Source organism: Polypterus senegalus, chromosome 8 (assembly GCF_016835505.1).
Source record: "Polypterus senegalus isolate Bchr_013 chromosome 8, ASM1683550v1, whole genome shotgun sequence".
NCBI lineage: Eukaryota > Metazoa > Chordata > Cladistia > Polypteriformes > Polypteridae > Polypterus > Polypterus senegalus.
This window is the reverse complement of record NC_053161.1, coordinates 162,760,264-162,783,081: the sequence shown is the minus strand read 5'-3', so window position 1 is coordinate 162,783,081 and position 22,818 is coordinate 162,760,264. Positions and strand designations below refer to the sequence as shown.

At 37.8% G+C, this 22,818-nt stretch overlaps 1 protein-coding gene across 1 annotated transcript in view; it reads right to left on the bottom strand.

Annotated features, from left to right (window-relative positions):
- Nucleotides 1-22,818, bottom strand: part of LOC120534664 (zinc finger protein 850-like) — an 86,303-nt gene extending 63,485 nt beyond the window's left edge. Inside the window, exons 1-3 of the mRNA XM_039762255.1 lie at nt 22,549-22,818; nt 16,188-16,564; nt 7,865-8,853 (exon numbers count right to left, since the gene is read on the bottom strand). Of these exons, the coding sequence (XP_039618189.1) occupies nt 7,865-8,853; nt 16,188-16,527 (1,329 nt within the window). The 5' untranslated portion in view covers nt 16,528-16,564; nt 22,549-22,818. The remainder of the gene's footprint in view (nt 1-7,864; nt 8,854-16,187; nt 16,565-22,548) is intronic.

Genomic DNA, 22,818 nt, shown 5'->3' with positions numbered 1-22,818 from the left:
GAAAAATAGATGACCACATTTCAACAAAATCAATCGATTCGGCGCAGTTGTTTCATGTGAATACACAAACTGGCCAACATGGAAAACACAGTAGGTGTTTTTCACATTATATATGATCAAACCTTAAAAAAGAATAATCAATTTGCCTGACCAAAACAATCATCTACTGCTGATAAAGTGTTGTGCATTTTCAATATCTCCCAGCAGGTTGTTTTGTGCCTTCATTAATTTTCTCAAATCACTTTAACTGAATGAGCAGCTCAAGGAGTTAGGCAGGACCTGGCAATGGACTCCAGTGGTCAGCAGTCACAGAGTTGCTTCACACTCACACTGACTGCAGGAGGTGTGACAAAGAGTCTCTCGGACGACCACTGTGGCCAGTGTCACTAGACTTTGAAAAAGACAAGTCCATTTAGAGCTAGTTGACCAGTTTTATTAGAAATGAAAAGAAGGAATAAGATAACTGAACTCAACATCCCCATTGAGGACTTCAGTGCACTGAAGTCAGCTGGTCAATTGCACTTGTCAGTATGTGAGGTCTGAATGGCTGAGAACAGAAATGTCATATGTCAGTCTTGTCCTCCCTGTCCGGTATTTCATTGATACCAATGACAGGTCCAGTCTTTTTCCTTAGTTGGGTCATAATAAACCAGACAATGTGTCCTTGTCATATGATTAGTTTGACATCAGGGGAGTCCATCATGACAAACACTTGATTACCGAGGTCTCCGAAATTAAACAGCGACCAGCATGTTAACAGGAAACTTTGGGTGGCATCCTGTAAATCAGTTCCAGAGACAGTAATCTGAATTTGTCACTCTGGTATCATCACCTTTGATAAATCCCTTTGGACACTGCAGTGGAGGATGAAACTGTGATAATGTGCTTATCCAGTGTTAATGTCCACATGTCAGTTTGGGTGACTTCTTACTAGTCAGGCAGTGTGGTGCAGTGGTTAAGGCTGTTGATCTCAAACCATGGGTTCATATCCCACCACTGACACTGTGTGACCCTGCGCAAGTCACTTTACCTGTCTTTGCTCCAGTTCGTAAAACAAAACAAATGAAACCAATTGTATCTCAAATGTTGTAAGTAGCTTTGGATAAAAGCGCCGGCCAAATAAATAGATGTTAAGTTTGTATGGTAAGAAGGCAGAAGACACTGTCAGGTATATTGGGCCTGGCAGTGGTCTCAAGTTCAAACTGAAGTTTAGTGAACAGTCAAAACAGAACAGTAATTGAACCTTTGTCCTCTGTGTCCTGTCTGTCTGTGTGATTCTCCTTATGTCCTCACTTCATTTACTTTATCTCAACAGTATACCGTGTTGTGGCCTCACCTTCAGAAGTTCCTCAGCTCTCTCTTCTGCACATTCATAAAAGGTTATTAATTTACACCTTGATAGATCAACTGTTCATATGATACCACGTGGCCTGACTGAAGGAAGCATAGATAGTTAGTTGGGCAAGAAGGACAAGGAGCAGTGGATAAGGGATGATGGACAGAGGTGATAGGCAAGGAAATATAACAAAGACAATGAGAAACAAAAGAAGGGGATGAACAAGAAGAAGAGAAACAGAGGAGTGTGAGATGAACAGGTGAAAGGAACAAGAGAAAAGGTGGACATTTGCTGTTCAAATTACAGAGGGACAAGAACAAAGGCAGGAGATATGACAGGATTAGGACAGCAGTTGTTGTGGACAGGAGGAGAGATGGGTGAGATGATAAGGGGTTAAGAACACTTGGAACAAACAGCAACTAAAACAGCCAATGCCAGTAGACAAGGTGGTCAGGGGGAGGAACAGAACAAAATGAGAAACACAACAAAACGACAAGAAGAAGAGAGAATGAGAGGATAGTTGAGAGTGGGAAAGACAAGTATGGACAAATTGAGCAGAAATTAATAGAGAATAGGACCAAGTGAGCTCAGAATAATGTAAGGAGGGAGGTGAATAAGCCCAACAAAGCATCAACAAAGACATTGGGGGGAAAAGGGAGTGGAATTAGGATGGAAGTGCCACCCAAAAATAAGAACCGGTGAAAATATTAACCAGTGTTGGCCTGGAGAACAGAACTAGAGACCCTAGCTTGAAGGTGGCTTCTTCAGAACAGCTGGACAAGGAACAGAGTGTGAACAGATGGATTAAGAGTTTGAGAGAGTAGAAAAGACAGAGGGAGAGATGAAGGTACAAAGAGAAGAACTACAATGAAAAGGTGGTCAGAGAGATGGAACAAGGACAGAACAAGAGAGTCAAGATGGCAATAGGAGGGACATGATGAATGAATATGAAGAAGTTATATTAGAACAGGGGAGACTTTAGTGTGAATATGACATTACAGCCATCTTGACCCTTACTGCCTGCCTGGCACTTTAATAGTTCTCAGAAAAGATATTGCCAGCTTTGGTGAAATCAAATGTGTGAAGGATGTGAGAGTGAAGATGAAAAGGACAAAAAAAGTCCTCAAATGTTTGATGAATAGGAGGATATGGGGGTGGAGAATTGAACAGCTGAGATTAAATATGACAGACAAGGAGGGTAATTCAAGGATGAGGGAGTGATGGACTGGCAGCATTCATTTGTCACTGCTGCCTACATAACAACTGATGAGAATGAGGGCAGGACTGGGCTGCCTTAATGACAGAGGATGTAAGCTAAAACTTCCCTGCCAAAGATGATGCTGAACAACTCAAAAATAAATGATATCTAAAGACACATCACAGCTTATGCTCTCTGTAAATTAAGGATGAGCAGAACCAAGGCAGGTTCATATGATAATGTGTGATTACTGAACACAGTGACCAGTAAAGGCACTACACTGGAAATCTGGAACCAGATAAATGTGGAGCAGCCTCATTGTGATTTGATGCCTGTCATTACACAATTCCTGGGTATCAAAATCTAAGCAAGTTTTTGACAAGAAGAAGAAATTCTACCCAACACAGCTGGTCAATGCCAATTCACTTAAGCTTTTGAAAACATATCATTAAGTTGAGATCTGGACTTCTCCAACATAAGACTGTCTACCACACTACTTAGGAATTTACTCCATGTATGTATGGGTCATAGTCACTTCTGTCGACTGTCTGAATGTAGACATTGACCAGCCCACTGTAACTCCCAAGTCCTTTTTATAAAGTGGACTTTCAAGTATCAAACCTCCAAATTTGTATTTAAACCTCACACCTTTATGTCCTACAAGTACATGCAGTTCCCTACATTTACTTACATGATCATCCACAAATCTGCCCTCACCTGCATTCTGCTCAAGTCCCTCTGGAATGATTTGATACACCGATATTTGGTAATGGTTAGTGATTATGACTTTTAAGCTTGCAGTTATACATGCTGTTTATCTTCATTTCAGAATGCTTACATATTTGACTATGAGTATAGCAGCTACTCATTTTATAATGACTTATTGTTATATATTTGTAGGATTTTTGAAAAGACTTTGCAGGGCACAATCTTTAGTATATTTAAAAAGCAGCACAGCGAGATGCCCATTTAGGAAAAATGGGCACAATGGTAACTATGACGGTTTCAGATCTCAATAGGAAAAAAATCCTTCAGGCTATCTCTACTGATATGGACTGGGTAATGTGTTAGGAACAAAAGGATGCCACATTGTTTGATGGGAATGAAAATTATCAACCTACAGAGGGCAGAATACTCTTGCCAAATGAGGCCAGGCATTGTCGTGCACCAGGAGGAACACAGGACCCACTGCACCAGCATAGGGTCTGACAATGGGTCCAAGGATTTCATCCCGATGCCTAATGGCAGTTAAGGTGCCATTGTCTAGCCTGTAGAAGTCTGTGTGTCCCTCCATGGATATGCCTCCCCAGATATACCATCACTGACCCACCACCAAACCGGTCATGCTAAACGATGTTACAGGCAGCATAACGTTCGCCACAGCTTCTCCAGACCCTTCCACGTCTGTCACATGTGCTCAGGGTGAACCTGCTCTCATCTGTGAAAAGCACAGGGTGCCAGTGGTGGACCTGCCAATTCTGGTACTCTATGGCAAATGGCAATCGAGCTCCACGGTGCTGGACAGTGAGCACAGGGCCCACTAGAGGACGTCGGGCCCTCAGGCCACCCTCATGTCCGTTTCTGATTGTTTGGTCAAAGACATTCAGACCTGTGGCCTGCTGGTGGTCATTTTGTAGGGCTCTGGCAGTGCTCATTCTGTTTCTCCTTGCCCAAAGGAGCAGACACTAGTGGGTCCTGCTGATGGGTTAAGGGCCTTCTACGAGGGGCCTTGTCCAGCTTTCCTAGACTAACTGCCTGTCTCCTGGAATCTCCTCCATACCCTTGAGACTGTGTTGGGAGACGCAGCAAACCTTCTGGCAATGGCACGTATTGATGTGCCATCCTGGAGAAGTTGGACTACCTGTGCAGCCAAACTCTGTAGGGTCCAGGTATCGCCTCATGTTACCAGTAGTGACACTGACTGTAACCAAATGCAAAACTACTGAAAAAACAGTCAGAAAACATGAGGAGGGAATATGAATATATCTATATTTTTAAAGTAACACAGGTATTTTTACTTCAAGAAAAAAAATATTGCATTGTGTTATTTATTTTTTTAAAAGATGATCTCACTACTTAACATGTTACTTTTAACACATTACCCCCAACACTACTCCCAATATACTTCTGCCACATCTCTGCCCAAATAGCACCTGGAATACCGACTACTGCCCTCTGGTGGCACACTGTTATTGACAAAGCATTTAGAATTTGTATTAAACAAGCTAGCTGTCTTCTAGCATTCGGGTGTTGTGCTTTCTCATGGGTCTCGCTTAGTTTGATTTTTTCTTGTATTGCTTCTTTTTCTCTTTTTTTCAAAATGTAACTTTTCTACTCTTTCCTCACCGGCCCCTTTACTTAGTTTTTTTTTTAATTGCTGTCCTGCCTAGAAAGAACCAGGAGACAAATGGGAATGTATGAGACCAGAAGAGGAAATTTAGCCAAAAACGAAGGCAAAATTCTAAACCCCAGATCTGTCCCATTTTTCAACTAAACTCAAACATAAACCAAAAGATCAAAGCCCAAGTTCAGTAAGTACACCAAAAGTTAAACAAAGAACCACAATTAGTTGCTCTCAGGTTTTATCGGACCATGGGAAGGATGTTATGGTTGCAATTTTTTTTTATATATTATGCCCTTTTGTCTTCATTTTGTATATCTGGATATTTTTTAATGCTTATTTTATTCATATTATTGGGCCAGCATTTTTTATATTTTTGCAGTCTCCGTGACCACTGACAGAATCACTTGACATGTTTTGTCATCACTCCCTATCCACATACAATAGTAGAATGCCTACACTCAGCATCTAAGCAGATTTTTTTTATGTATTTCAAAGTGTTTAGAGAAATGGGCCAGGATTAAGTTTCAAAATTCACTACGGAAAGATTATTCTATTTACAATATGTCTGCAAAGAAATAATGGCGACAACAAGAAAAAAAAATTCACAACAAATAATTTTATACTTAGTTTGTATTAAATAATCATTCAGCATACAACTTGTGTCAGGCTCTGCCAAGAAGCTCTGGTGAACATTTGCAGCATGAACACAGAGAGCAGAAGTTGAAAGGATGGAAGGTTATGGAGGGCAGCTAATCAGTCCCTGGGTTGAGTAGGTGAGCGTTTGTGGTGCTCCAAAATGTCCAAAGTCCATGGGATTGTGGGATTTTAAAGTGCAAGGGTCTGGTAACACATTTTGTAATTTTAAGATAATATTGTTTTCGTACAATAAACCAATCAGTGTCTAAGTAGGAGTTTCCATAAAACAAAGAACTTCTCATTGTATCCCCTGGCAGAGCCCAAAACTGCTTTGGCACAGACTGATACAGCATAACAGTCAAAGCAAAAAATCAAGACTGTTCAATAAAAACAAATGCAAGCAATATAACATGATTATAATAATCAAAAATACTGAATAATGATTGACCTTTATGGCTGCCTCCAATACCATATCTGGACCTGATATATTCCCGGGATCAAACCAGAGTCATTTGCCGACATTCTGTGGCCGGCTTGTGCATACTGCTTTTCTAACATTTCTTGAAAAAAAGTTGGTTATGTCTGATGGTGCAGCCGTCTCAAGGTTGCCTCCATATCTTTTTTTTATTCTTTGGTGAGTTTTCTCTATAAATGTGCTCTGTATCATCTACATCTTGACTCTGTGTATTTGTGATAATATCTTGCTTACATCAGGGTTTCTTTTTCAATTTGAGATCTGCCTGCAAGTTCCTTGAGATAAATTCTGTTACTCCAAGAACGAAAACTGGATGACCTCAGATGCCATTTTTATAGTATTTTGGTATTTTTTGTCTCCTTTACAAAAAATGGAGTTCAGCTGTTATCAACTACCCAGGCTCTATCCAAGTGTTTTACTTTGATGACCAGATTTGTTTTGATTCAGACTTGCCGAAACCAAAAAAAATGTAATATGTCCAAAAAAGTCCAGAAGTCTATTCCATACAAAGAAGACCTAAAATGGGTGAATGGAACCACAGAACCCATGGACCATAAATAATAAAGCTTTGACTTAAAGATTGCACTTTAATTTATTAAAAAAAAAAATCCAAAGTACAAAATTCTAACTTGTTTGTTCCATTTTGATGCAGCCAGTAACAAGGTCCATCTGGGCTGACATCACACTTCTGCGAGGAATTGGATAACACATTTTGGAATGTTTTCTGTTTTTAATCTAATTTTGCATTTTCAGTTCATGAGACTTTGAAAGCAATTTTCAAACTCTATTTTCATGTATGTGTTTTCATTTTATTTGCTTGCTTAAGAAAGATTTTATTTTTAGTTTTCCATTTAATTTTTAAGTGTCCCACCACTAATTTTTTGAATCGGAAGGCTGAGAATGGGTTTCTAAGAAGACTTGCTTGGATGCTAAGGATCTGCTCCCAAGACTGAAATCTGATTCACATCACGAAGAACATAAATTCCAAAACAGCACCAGTAATCCTTTGTCCGAAATTAACAATTTAATTACAGAACAAGTGTTGTTCAGTGATTTAAATTCTGGTGAGCTTGTTTACATTTCAAAGCTCGATTTTCTGTTGTTTTGGCTGCCATTGAATTACAGTGTTCTAGTAAATGACTCCTTGGAATTCTTGTCCAACTACATTAACAGTTTAGCCATCTGATTTTCATAAAAAAATCAGTCTCTTAAAAATCTGTTTTGTTATTAGTTTTCTTGACAAAAGACACACACATCTTAGGTCTGTTGCTAATTAAATCTTTGGAGTGGCTGTCTCTCTTTTGGTCAGCAGACTTATCGAAAGAGGGATTGGCTAGAGATAACAGGAAGGTGGTTAGCCTCTGTGCTATATTCATGTCAAGTTGCTTACAATTTTCTTAACCTGCATGACAAAATCAGTCTCTTTGTTTGAGGTTTTTGATCACGGTTATCATCTCCTGCCCTAGTCCGAAGGCAGTGGGTGAGCACTTTTTCATCTTGGGAGATGTGTGGCCAGTTTGATGGATTCTTTAAATACTAAGCATTTTCACCTTGATGAGATTGGTCTCTTTCTTTCCTTCATTATCCTTCAACTTACTTCTTTAGGGCTTCTCTTGATAGTAAATTTTAGTATGGCTATGAAGAGCCACTTCCCAAGTGACTAATACCTTTTCATTTTATGTTTTTCAGTCTGGAGTTTAGTTATATTGCATCTGTGGTACTGGCAAGTTGTATTTTTTGCATATTTTCTGGTGAAGTAATCTGGCAACTTTATGTTTCTGTGTGTATTAACCTGCCATCAGCATCTCACAACAGACAAACCAATGATTAACCATTACCATCTCTGTTTGGCAGAATTGGCACTTATCTTTTTTACGGACTTTTTCTATTATTGACTTGAACAACCTTGTGCGCAGGCCGCTGTTCAATACGGCTAGGATTAGTGTGAATTTTTTTATGTCTGTGAAGATGGCTGTTGTCATAGAATTGTTTTCCACATTCAGAACAAGAATATGGCTTCTCTCCAGTATGAATTCTTATGTGGGTCTTAAGATTGACCATTCGTGAAAATCGTTTGCCACACTCTGAACAGCAATGTGGTTTCTCTCCAGTATGAATTCGTTTGTGTGTCTGAAGATGGCTGTTGTCATAGAATTGTTTTCCACATTCAGAACAAGAAAATGGCTTTTCCCCAGTGTGTCTTCTTTTGTGTATTTGAAGATAACTGTTGCTAGAGAATTGCTTTCCACATTCAGAACAAGAATAAGGTTTGTCTCCTACATGAATTCTTGAGTGAGTTAAAAGACTACGCCTGTAAGAAAACTGTTTGTCACATTCAGAACAGGAATATGGCTTCTTTTCAGTGTGAATCTGTATGTGGGTCTGAAGGCTGATCATATGTTTGAACTGTCTGCCACAATCATTGCAGCAATATGGCTTTTCCCCAGTGTGAACTTTTGTATGACTCTGAAGATCACTTAATTGTGAAAATTGCTTTCCACATTCAGAACAACAATATGGCTTCTCTCCTGTATGAGTTTTTGTATGTGTTTGAAGGTGAGTGATTCGCGAAAATCTTTTGCCACATTCTGAACAGCAATACGGCTTCTCTCCAGTGTGAATTCTTGTGTGCGTCTGGAGATGGGCGATTCTTGAGAATTGTTTGCCACATTCTGAACAGCGATATGGCTTCTCTCCAGTGTGAATTCTTGTGTGTCTCTGAAGATGGGCAATTTGTGAAAATCGTTTCCCACATTCAGTACAGCAGTATGGCTTCTCTCCAGTGTGTATTCGTGTGTGACTCCGAAGATTGCTTAAATGGGAAAATTGTTTGCCACATTCAGAACAGCAGTGAAGTTTGTCTCCTGTATGAAGATTAAGGGGAAAAAATAAAAGCTTATTTTCAATGCACCGTCCTTTACTTCATTTTAAGTTTCAACAATAAATAAATGCTGGCTAAAATTATAAAAAGCAGTTGTAAAAATTAACTTACACATGGAAAGACACTCAACTTGATCATTTTGCCTTCTGCATTACAAGTACTCACCACATTAACATAATCACTGGAACCAAAAAGTTTAGGTGTTAAATAAACAGGAACTTTACAATTAGATCATGTGCAATAGACCCAATTGATAAGATCATTGGTCATATTTTGTTAATTGTTTTACAGTTTTATTTTGACATCATGAACTTAACATTGAATAAAATATGAATCGTGTGTAATTTTGCATAATCAATGGTTATAAAGAAAAATACTGCTCCTCCACATTGTAATAAAGCTGAGTACAGGCGACGCACCTACGGCAAGGTTCGCGTGGGAGGATACCCAGACATTGATCCATGGGAGCCAAACAGGCTACCAGGCATCACAAGATGGCATGGCTTGCTGTTGGACTCGACAGATTACCAGCCTCTGGACTAATTCAGGCTGTTCTTTTCTGAAGCTGCTTTTCAGCTACTGTCAGACGAGACAAACAGGTATTCAGAGCAATTTTTTGAATTGCGGGCTGCGCTTGCACTGCATTCTCGTTTTTCAAAGTAGAAATTCACAACAAAAGACAAGATGAAGGGCTTTGTGGCATTACAAATAGAGATGGGACAAGACTGTTGATATAACTTCAGGGAGCATTGGTCCAAATGTGCTTTGTCCACTGGTGGCTTTGGACTGGTTATGCCGCGTGATGATAGGTACGTGCTCCTGCAAAATGATTGTCAGCAGTTGAGCTTCATAAATTCTGACACTAGCGAGGAAGAGTGCTTGAACCTTAAAGTCTCTCCTTATTTGTTAATGACAGTGATGATGGTTCTTATTACTGCTGTTGACTTTACATTGTTGAAATATTATTCTGCTAAATTTTATTAAATATATTAGTACACCATTTGGTTCAGAATATTTTTTTTCTTGTTTTCCTCCTCTAAACCTAGGTGCGTCTAATGGTCAGGTGCGTCTCAAGGTGCGAAAAATATGCAAAAGATAACTTTGATCATACCATTTAATGTACTGTTTCTGAGCTTTTTAATAAGATGTAGCTAAGCCGTTTAGCTTCGATAGGAAAAAGTTACATCCCACACTAACACTCCATAACCGGTGTGACGCTTCACACTGGTGTACCACGGTGCAATGTGTCCAAGAGAAGGAAAAGCACAAAGTTTATGGCAGGTATGTGTATCATATTTATACCAAAGGATGACACTCATTAACTCAGCATGTGTGAGATTCATGCAAGCATGAACGTAATCCCTCCATTGCCTTGCATGCAAGGCGAGGTGGTGGGGAATTAGAAACAATTGTGCTTATGAGAACTCATTTGGCCAGTGATCACAGCTTTTATTGGATGTGTTGCTGCAGAGACTATTTAATTGATTATTTTTTACTTTCTCGTAAATGAAGTATAGGGAAAGTACTGTAATTGTCCAAATATTTTGATGAATCTTGATGTTTTAGACCTCCCAGTGTACAAAAATACAATTTTTGGAATTATGTCTGTGTGTGCGTATAAACACAATAACTTGAGTACACTTTCACTTAGGTCAACCAAATTTTGCATACAAGTATAAGGTACAAAACTTTCTGTCAGTCTTTTGGTTATTTCAATTAACCGGAAGTGATACTTTACCTTTTCTTTATGTAGCTGCAGAGTCTGATTATTCAACTTTACTTTTATAATAATTGTTCAATATATTAATAATCTGATTTGATATTGATGGTTTTTTAATGTACATAATATAAAAACAGAATCATTGTCTTGTCATTTACTCCTCAAATAACCATCCTCATATGGAGTATATGAGAAAGTCGAGGGGACACCACTCCTGATATTTTCTTATAGGAATGTTCTTTTCTGTTAAAAGTATACATTATTTCATTTATATGTATTTTATACCAATTTAAATATGGACATATGATGAGCCCAGTACGAGCAGTACTGTTTATAAAAATAAAAAAGAGAGATTGTGAAGAAGCAGTAAAATGAAAAATACATTCAATATAGATTTTTGTGGTGTTTTAAAGAAGCGACGTTGAAACCAGAGTGTGTAATTTGCAGAGAACAACTTTCTAACAAAGCAATGGTGCCAAGTAAACTGATTTGCCATCTAAACATTCCAGTTGCGCCAACAAGGACAAATAATATTTTCACTGGATTTTAAATCAAAATCTAAAGCAGAGGCAATTTATGAGATTGCCCATCACAGATTCTGAAAAAGCATTAGAAGCTGGTCCCCATGCAGCAAAATTAATTGCATGTCAGAAGAAGAAAAAAAAAAAAACACTTATTAATCCCATATTCATGGAAATCATTCAATTAATGCTTGGGCATAATGAAGCTAAGAAAGTGAGCAAAATTTCATCGTCAGTTGATACTGTGAAAAGACATATTGGCAATAATGTCGAGTGATATTCTAGAAACACTGATTAAAAGTTGAAAATGGCTGAGAAAATTTCACTTCAAATTGACGAATCAACAGCAAGAACAAATAATAAATACTGTACATTTGTTGATGAGGACTCCATAAAACAATATTTAATTTGCAAAGAGCTCCTAGAACGGACTACCAATGAGAAAATGTTACGAGCAACAGATTATTCTTATAAAAAAACAAAAAAAAACAAACTTATGACATTCAATGTATTAATTGCATTAGCGTTTGCAATGGATGGTGCTGTGACGGTGGTGAGTAATAAAAAGGGGTGTGCTCTGTGTGGAATACAACAAAATCTAACAGTACAAATTACACATTGGTACATATATCAGGAAGCACTGATAATCAAAAACGTGCAAGAGGAACGATTGCAAACAATGAATGAATGAATGTGTCAAAACTATAACTCTGCACAGAATTAGAACATTAATCCTTATTGTTTTACACTGAAATATGTTGGCTGTCCCGAGGCAAAGTTCTGGCAAGATTATGCAAGCTTCACAACAAGGTTAGTCAATTTCTATCAAATTAAAACATGCCCAAATTACACCAGATCCTCGAAGATAATCACTGGATGGCCAAACTTCCATACATAGCTGACATATCTGAGCACCTGAATGAACTCAATAAAAAAAATTAAAGATCGGAATAAAATTAATTAGTATGTTCTGACAAATAAAATAGGTTCAACCAGAAACTCAGAACCTTACAATGAGGATCACTAGAAATGTACCAAACGACCGACCAAACTATGATTGAAAACAAGCAGATCATATTGGATTTGGCTCAAAACATTTAACATTGCTACAACAGAAATTTGAACAATACTTTTACACAGTTAAAACAGAGGAATACAATTGGATTTGAAATCCTTTTGCAACAAATGCTGAAAATTCTACAGAAGCACTTTCACTTCAGATTCGAGAGGAATTTCTTGAATTGACAAATGATGGAAAGCTATAATTAAAATTAACCGAAGAGCCATTGGACGTTTTCTGGATTGTGGTTCAGAAAGAATATCCTTGGATTTCCAACAAGGCTATAGCAGTTCTGTTTCCATTTTCTACAAGTATCTATGCAAACAAAGTTTTCCGGTTTGCCACCACATTTTGTTCTCGTTTTAATTACACACTTACTGAAGAATGAAGTTCTTTATAATGATGTCTCATTCATTAAGGTAACAATAACACACAATTTAGACTTTGGGCCAAGTGGTAAAAACTACTAAACAGGGTAATATTTTTTTTTTTTTAATTAATTTTATTGCAATCCATACAAAGCAATCAAGTTTTTACAAAAAGAAAAATTAAGAACAGATCGATCCCCATCCCTGAGAGAGAGAGCAAGCCAACCGGCGTTAAATTTAAGGCTTGTAAACATACCTAAATTAATACATTCTCTGTGCTTCATGACCTTATTTTAAAATGTTACTGATTAGCTCCTGCCATGTTTTGAAAAAAGTCTGTACGGATCCTCTAACTGAGTATTTGATTTTTCAAATTTCAAATAGTATAACACATCGGTTTCCCACTGACTTAAAAGAGGAGAGTTTGGGTTCTTCCAGTTTATCAGAATAAGTCTGCATGCCAACAGTGTAGTGAATGCAATCACAATTTGTTTGTCCTTCTCCACTTTAAGCCCCTCTGGAAGAACCCCAAACACAGCTGTTAATGGGTTAGGAGGGATTGTGAGTCCAAGGCTGTCTGAAAGGTAATTAAAAATTTTTGTCCAGAATAATGTTAATTTGGTGCAGGCCCAGAACATGTGACCCAGTGAGGCTGGAACTTGGTTGCAACGCTCGCAGGTTGGATCATGCCCTGGAAACATTTTGGAGAGTTTTAGTCGAGACAGATGTGCTCGATATATAATTTTGAGTTGTATAATTGTATGCTTTGCGCATATGGAGCTCGAGTGAATTCTCTGCATTGCTACTTTCCACTCCTTTTCTGATATATTAGAGATCTTTTTCACAGTGTCCTCTTGCATCTTTGAAAGGGAGGGATTGTAAAATGATTTTATATATTGTAGAGATGGAGTCTAAATCCTTGAGATTGAGCAATATTTTTTCCAGCATGGAGGAGGGTGCAAGATGAGGAAAATCTGGAAGGTTATGTTTAACAAAGTTCCTGATTTAAAGATAGTGAAAGAAATGTGTAGCTGGAATGTTAAATTTGGAATGTACTTGTTCACAGGTTAACATTCGAATACAGTAATAAACTAGAGGGTAAGAGGATTGGGGTCAACAGCCCAGTGAGAAAGCCAGTCCTGCATAATTTTAGTAAGTTATAGCATTATGTCCTCTTATGTTTACTGTTCTATTTTATTCTTGTGCAATTGCCACTTTAAGGAAGAGCACTTTGCCACCTTGCAGTGTTTTCACATGTAAGATATTTCAAACATTGTGTGTGTTAATGATTAAATGTAATTATATAGAGAGTTAAAAGGAAACAATCAGTTCAAAAAGAGTAGTTAAATGTCCACAAATTTTTTTTTAGCATGTTTGGCTTTAGTTATATATTATCTTTCCAGTAAAAGTTTGTGGTATTGTTTGGGATATGTTGCTTCTTCATACTTCATTAGCATTGCATATAGTTGATAAAGCAAATTATTTTACTTTAGGTCTTGTTAATTGTTAGATTTATTTTATACTCCTTGTCTCTAACTTTTTCTAAACTGGTTTAACTTGAGCTGTCAAAAGCAATGTAAAGATATTATATTTTACTTGCTATTCTGCGTAATTGAACCGTTTTGTTTCATTATATTAGACCACACACATAGATAAATTCCATCAGTTTGCACAACAGGAGTTATTTATATCTAGAAGATTAGCAAAAAAGAATTGGATATCCTATCACCCTCTGTATTCTATTTATGTCTCTTTAACTCTTGTCTCCAAGGACAATCAAACTACCACCTCTATTACAAACACCCATATCAAGTAAGAGTAGGTTTTATTTCACCATTGTGTTTGCAGCTGGCTTGAAGTGGGATGTGGCTGGAGAGATTTGCGGGTGGGAACTTGTTATCTGGGAATACCGGAAGTGAGGAGAGATTTATTAAGGAAAATCTACATATATAATTCACCAAGGCAAGACACCCATTGAAAGCACGCCGGAAGGGGCGTGGATTCACTAAGCTGCCGACAAGTAAGACACCTATGGCGCACGCAGGAAGGAGCCACGCCCACCAACTCCAAGACCATTGGATACGACGACAACTCGCAGAGCCACGCCCATCATCACGGACACGACAACACGGAAAAAAGTCATCATTTATATTCGTCTGTCGTAGAGGCCACATGCACCTCCGAGCCACGTTGACTGTTCATAGAGGCATGTTTCTCGCAGAGGTGAATCGCCATATGCAGCGTGTAAAACGGTTTGCGAGGGGTATCCCATGGGATCCTTAAAACGGTCCGTCAGTTTTCAGTCACGGACGATTGTGTGTTGGTTCGTTCCGTCCATTGTTACAATGTTGCTTTTCTTGCTGAATGATTACATTACTGATTTTTCAAATGTTAATTTTCTCCCTGTGCTTAAAAATCTTTAAAAAACCGGCCCGATTATGCGGCGTATGGTACGCCGCGGGTCGGCTAGTACTTCATAAAATAATTAAAAGTTGTGAGTCATCATTACAAATTAATCCAAAGATGTAAGTCCTTTATTTACACCAGACTGGTGGAGCCATCATGTGCTTCTGTTCAGTGCAACATAACAGACTGACTAAGATGACAAACCAATGGTCTAAAGTACTGACGATTCTTTTACGTATCAAATGCCTATTATTAGGGTTAACCTAAACGGCACACAGATAAATGGAATGTTCTAGTAATAGCCCTAATATCTTAATATTACCTTTTGGTTTTCAAATTAGTCAAACATTTAAAAAGTCAGGTAAATATCTGGTTTATAAACTAAGATTTCTTGCACTTGTACATTATTACCAGGGAACAGAAGTAAAAACGTAAAATGTTAAATTATCTCAACTGTAACCTAATGTACTGGTACAAGTGAAGTCAGGGTGACCTAGTTGAAGAGTTTCAAATACTTTACAAGTTCATACAGTAAGATTTTTCCCTTAGAGCTTCAAAAATCAGTCAATGCAAATAGGAAGAGAGGACATGAAAAAAAAACGTGTCTTGTGCTGTGTTTACTTGGTGGCACAAGTGAGTGAGAAGGCAAACGTTTATCGGTTCAGGAGAGGTGAACACCTGCTATTGAGTCCTACTGTACATTGTTGGAAAAGAGACATGCCAATATACACAATTAATCATTAATATATTTGCCATTTGCTAAAAACATGTCAGCTTAAAAATATATACAAATAATATTACATCAGTAGCTGCTGAAACCAGTAGAATTCTTAATTTTACTGAGATATTTTTGCTCATACTACCCACTCTTTATCCTATGATCAAAGAATGCATTTCTCTAGTTATCCAATGCATTCATTCCTCTTGCACACAACTTGTCTGAATTAAAACCTCACAAAGTACAATCAATTAAACTGAGGGGAACTAATCAAAAACAGTAAACTCTGAGGCCTACTGCATGCCTATTAAGTAGTATTAATGAAAGTTTTGCTTTTACGGAGTTAACGTACGTTTTTTAATTAATTTAAGTATTTTCATGTGTTCTAATGATGGAAAATGACTGTGATATCCCATACAAGTCTATCAATTACATCTAATCAGATTTTCATCACAATTAGTAACTATTCAGCTTCATTCAAGTAATTTGTATACAATGCTCTTCTTAGAGCACAGAGAACTTACTTTCTCCAGACTGACTTGAAGGTAGTGAATGATCCTCCCAAGTTCTAACAGATGAAATCTCCTCAATCCTCTTTGTGTCAGACTGTAATGACTCAGACCTGACCTTGAGATCGAGATGCTCCACACTTTTATGGTGGTGTGTGTCAATGATAACAGGTGTGTCCTCGACCTCTGCTTTAATGCCCACAGTCACCAGCTCATAATCCTCATCCTTAAGGCAAAGGCCCTTCTGTTCATGAGGGACAGAATCCCATTCACAGTGCTCCTCCTCCTTAATATTTACAGTCATTATCTCCAAGGTGTTTATGTCAGCTTCACATTTCTCTTCTTTCACATTCATCGTGGCGTTACAGTAAATGACAGCTGCTTCTTTCTTACTGTTAAAAGAACAGAAAGTGAATTCCATCAAAATGTCTCCATTAAGATTTGAAAACATTTCAACTTCCTTTCATTTAATCCTCTTAGTTAATAATACAGTCTCCATAGATTTGTTAAATATTATAATGGCAAGTGGAATTTGAATCCTTTGTTCTCACTAATGGCCCTTAGAATCCTAAAAGTGCTTCCCTAATTCCCTTTCTCCAAAAGCAGTACAATATCATAAAAGCAGTTGAGTGAAATTTTAAATAAATAAATAAAAAAATTCTTAGTACATGACTTCTTGTTTGCAAATTTTTTCATTTAAAATTTTGGCAAAAGCGGTGACACTGACACCCTAATGCGGGTTTGGTGGTGTTCTCCATATGATAGGCTGCCACCCTGTCCTGGATTTGTCCCTGCCTTGCACCCTATGCTTGCTGGGATAGGCTACTGTTTCTATATAACTATGCTTAGAATAAAGTATTGATAGAAAATAGATGGGTGGATGTTGGCGTAAGTTTTCTAATTGTGCTCAGCAGAAAACTGCTTCAAAATGTAGTAGTAGGAAATAAAACAAATCAAGTAATTTTGTTTTTATGGAAATAGTTTAAATTTTACAATCATACTCACATATATCTTTAGATATGTAAACATTTTCAAGTGGCACGTAGGCATATTACAACAGTCCACAATAGCAGCCATCACAGATTCTAAACATCTAAGTGTGAGCAGCACCCACACAAAAAATGGTGACACTTTACACAGATTTCTTTAGTTTTACTATGTGTTTGTTTTCAAACCTGCAACTATGTCTTTCTGCCAGAAGAAAAAGTGATCTAAGGGGATGCCATGAAAATCTGCTTGTGTCAAACTCATTCTGCTAACATAAAATCACTTTAGTGTCGCACTGTAAAAAGCAAAATAACACTTTTTAATCAACTGGGAATATAAAATAACATTTTTCTATATACACTACCAGTCAATGTTTTAGAACATCTCTGTTTTTTCAGTCTTTCTTCAAATTGCCAGTTTACTGCTCACGTTTTCAACTGATTCAGAGGTTTAAAGTTAAAGTTCAAGGTTGGAAAAAATGAAAGTAAATTTCAGAATATTGCAAATGGGCCTTCTTCGGGGAACAACTAATAGGTCACAACCTACAGATGTTCTGCAGCAATTTAAGTAAATGAAATCTTGCAAGTTGAGGAAAACAATTTGCACAGGTGTCCCAACTTCTGTTGATTACTTTAAAATCTGTCTGTCTTAGAGCAGAGTTTGAACAGACTGTGTTACTACACCCTCTGAAGTACTACTTGGAAAATATTTCAGTGATAATGGCAAGAAACGGCAATTAACAAATGAAATGAGACAGAACATGATTACCCTTAGAAGTGCAGGCCTTTCATTTAGAGAAACCACAAAAAAAAAAAAAAAATCAATGTGTCAGTGGTATCCTACACAATCCAAAGACGTTTGGAAACTGGAATAAACTCTGATAGGAAGAGATCTGGCAAAGTCAAAGTTCCATCTCATCAGAAGACATGTTTCTGAGGATCACCAGCTTGTGTGATAGGCACATCACAGCACAACACCTTCAAGCACAGCTTTACAGTGGTCAAAAAAAGCAAGTCTTAATTTCTATTGTAAAAAGGAGACTTTATGCTGCAGGTTTGACGGGGCAAGTGGCAGTAAGAAAGCCATTCCTTAAAAGACAAAATAATGCCTTGAAATACCGGCTGTGGATTACTGCAGATTGGAAAAAAAGTCTTATGGACTGATTAATCCAAATCTGAAATCTTTGGTTCGTCACGCAGGGTGTTTGTATGCCGTTGAGTTGGTGACAGGATGGTTCATCAGTGTGTGACACCAACTGTCAAGCATGAAGGAGGAAGTGTGATGGTCTGGGGTTCTTTTACTGGAGGAAGAGTTGGTGACTTGCACAAAGCGACTGGCATTCTGAAATAGAGCATTTTGCAGCACCTCACAAAACCTTCTGGTCTGCATCTAGTAGGTCAGGGGTTCATCCTAAGGCAAAACAATGACCCAAAACATACCTACAGGCTAAGACAGAAGTACATTAAAAGAAAAGAATAAGAAAGTACACTTCAAAACATGGACTGGCCAGCATAGTCTCCAGACTTAAACCCCATTAAGCAAGTTTGGGAAGAACTGAACAAGAAGGGTGAAAGGAAAGCCACCTACAAGTGCAACACATCTGTGGGAACTTCTGCAACAGTGTTGGGATGATTTTTCTTACTCATACATAATTTCCCTTAAGAAAGAATGCCACATGTGTTATATCAGCAAAAGGTGGCTACTTTGATGAATTAAAAGTTTGAATAACATTTTGTGCACTTAATGATTGCTTGACTTTTCTTTTTTACTTGCCATTATTTATTCTATGCCTTGATTTCATGATATATTAAGACATTCAACTAGGTGCATTTTCATAAAAACAAACTGTTCTAAAACCTTTGTTAGTGTAAATACTTTAAACATATTACAGTCATGCTTACAGATTTCACAGAATATGTATACAAACGAAAAGCAACATAATTAAATGATCATAAAACAGTCCACATCAGCAGTCTGCATGGGTTTTTGGAGTCTACTGTGGGCACGCAAACAGGTGACACTTCATTTCATTTTGGTTTTGCTGTGTATGCATCTTCCCACCTGCCTGTGCTCTTTATCAGTGGCTGCCACCTTGCCCATCTCTTCCGTGTTGCCTTCCACAGTGGGCTGGCAGCTTTCATCGTATTTGTTTGCAGTGCAGTATGCAGCAAGGTTTTTTTTTTTAAAAAAAAAAGCAGCTTATTAGCACTGATAGTGATGTTGAAACATTGTCAGAGGCGACAAGTCTCACATTACCGGTGAAAGGCTGAACGAGACACATTCCCACAGTCGCAGACTGTCTTTCCCGGGTAATCATGTAGGATATTTCTGCAAATTGGAACCAGCACTTACATGCTACACTTATTTGGTATACTTGACTTTTATTGAGAGAAAGATCATCATCATTTCATCTAACAGCTGTAATAGCATCATTAGTGTAAAATCGAACTTCTCAATAGCTGGGACAGCTATTTTTGTTTCTCCATTTTATGTATTTAAAAAGAGAAGTCTTTCCAATTATTTATCAGTATATGCAACAGATATGATGGCTGCCATTTTGGATTGAGGAACTTTGCCCAAATAGTGTAGTTATTTCTTCCGATTCTTTTCAGTTCTACAATATATTAAAACAGTTCATTCTTTATCGATATACGATTTATTGATAACAATAATTATTTACAATTATATAGTGCTTTTCATACTGAGTGGGGAGCCACTTCAACCATAACTAATATGTAGCTTCTACCTGGATGATGCACTGGCAGCCATTATTGCGTCAGTATGCTCACCACACATTAGCTATTAGGTGATGAAGTGGTGAGAGAGATAGTCAATTAGAGACAGGGAATGATTAGGGGGGCAGAATGACTAGGCCATGGAGGGCAATTTAGTCTTGACATTGGGATACACCCTACTTTTTACAAAGGATGACCAGAGATCTTTTATGACCACAGAGACTCAGGAGCTCAGATTTTCTCATCTGAAGGACAGTGCAAATTTTACAGCACAGTGTCCCTGTCACTGTGCTGGGGCATTAGGATCAACATTCAGATCACAGGGTAAGCACCCCCCTACTGGGTCCACCAACATCTCTTCCAGCAGCAACCCAAGCATTTCCTGGGTTGTCTCCCATTCAAGTACTGGCTGGGCCCAAACATGCTTAGCTTCAGGTTGATGACCTCTTCTGAAGTGCAGGTGGTATGGCTGCTGATGGAAGTGAATTAGATATGTTATAATGTACTGACCTATTTGTTTTTGTGGGTTCCACTTTATTATGGAGTAAAGTGGAATGAGAAAAATACTAAACACCCTAAAGCGGATTTACATTATTGTACATATAGTAAATCAGAAATCAAGAGTTTAAGATGAAGAACTGCTGTGTTGTAAAAAAAAATGTGTGGTATTCTTGAAGTAAAGGGAGACATCTTTATAAATTTTTTGGAATTTTTTTTTTAATCCCCTTTCCCCATAGACCTAATGAAAAGAAAGAAATTATATTAACAATCCTTAGAATTTGACTTAACTATGTTAAATTACATGTTGTTTCTGGAGGAGACACATCATTCAGGATTTTATAGATTGTGTAATCATTATGAGACAGCTGGGCATAAGTTGCAGGCTTTTTAGAAAAGAAAACTGATTAATTGGTTAAACTTAATAAAAATTAAGTTACATAGAAATGTTTAGACTAATTCACAGAGCTGTTGTGAATTATTTGCAATCTATAAAGGTAGAGGGATTGTTTAAATGAATAAATGGGAGTTGGTTTGCCACCAGTTATTAAAAAGGTGAAAAAGATGGAACCCTATCGGCTCTAAGGTCGAGGAGTTCAATGTTAGCAAAACATCTGACTCAAGAGGTTGCGGCATCTTGGCCAAACTCTTTGGGAGAGGATATAAAACATAAGAGAGTGATATGACGCTGGTGTCTGGTGTCACTACATGATACGTTTTGGGAGTGCTCTAAACTGTTGACCATTTTAACAGAACATTTTTATGCTTCATTTAACTTAAAAGCAATATCTGGATAAATAACAGATAACCTTGTAACTGTAATCTATTGATATGATGCTCAAACACTGGCAGATGGGGTTTCAAATGTTTTATATTTGGAGGCCTTTTTAAAATGATTGCTCATGTTTTCTCTCAATATACCCAAGTTTGTGGGTTCAAATCCCACTACCAAAACTGTTAAAGCAGGTAGGGCCATCTTAATTTTCCTAGTTTTGACAAAACACCCCATTAACCCTTTACACTGGCCATTAAACATTACAGTAAATCCCATTCACTACATATAAAATTATGCCAACTTTGCCAGTCCATCTGACCCAGGTATTTTCGTTGGGCCAGACAAAATTGACCTGCAAATTCACAGAGACATGTTTCTTTTCTTGAAATTGTTAAAATCAATGTGCCTCAATGGCATCTAACTTTTCCCAGTGCCCATCAAACTTCACAGTAAATCCCATTCATTAGATATAAAAGTAGCCCAACTTGCCAGTCCATTTAACTTATAAACCAGGGTTGGGCCGGACAAAAACCAACTGCAGTTAAACAGAGTACATCTGATTCATTACCAACAGTGGGCAGGGCAAAACTCAACTGTTGTTTGTCAAGAAGGTATGTGAATAAGAAGCTGGATGGAAGCGAAAAATCAGACAACTTCAGCCTCGTCTTACTTTCGCCACCCCAGAGGACGCGTTGTCTAGGAGATGAACCCTCATCTTACTAAATTAGAGGATTTGAATACAAATTCACTTCTCATAACTTAAAAGAAATATATTTTCTTAAAACTGAAGAAGAAAAAAAAAAAAAAACTGGTATCGAGTCGATGAGGGACCGCGTATACTTTTAGAACTTGGCAAGAATGTATTGCACAATACAACAATTAATTACAGTAGCTTTTCCATATTGCTGCTTTTAATCTATGGGTAAGAAAAGGAGACTGTGAACGTTTTTTATTTATAGATGTATCGCCATACGTTTTTCGCAAGGCTGTTTTAATCTGATATTTAACTCTTATTGTATGTGTTTCAATTTCTTAATTAAAAAAGTAAAACAAAAACATCGTTTTCCAGTTTGAAATCGTCCCCTGATCGACGTCTGACGATCCTATGAGGACACTTGACTGAAAAATAAATATACTGCAATGAATGCAAATTAATCAGCGGCGGCAGTGTTTCTGGGTGTTGAGAAACAGAAATTGGAATCGACAACATAACATAAAGTGAGTCGGGGACAAAGGCCAAGTCGAGAAGAATCCTTAAGACTGAATGACGCAAAGGCGCCGCTTGCCTATAATTCAAATCGGGTGCTGTAATTCTGACCGAAGAAAATAAAAAGAAAATCTCACTTCCATAAAGTGACTGCCCCAAACTCGAAAAACGTACCTTTTTTTGCCTGTAGATGATATGACACTTCAAAAAACCTGCACAACTCGTTTCACGGCTTCTGATTACTGTGTGCCCACAAGTGAGGAGCGCGACGGGAACGCCTGCTTCAATTTTCGTCGCTCGCAATGACGTCATACGACACCCCATTACAAGATTCTCCTCCACGAGTCATCCGGAAGTTCAAAGCATAGAATATGGCAACAAGATACACACATGCTTTGAACATCTAAAACAGAAAAAAAGCGCAAGAGTGTCTGACTTTAGCCA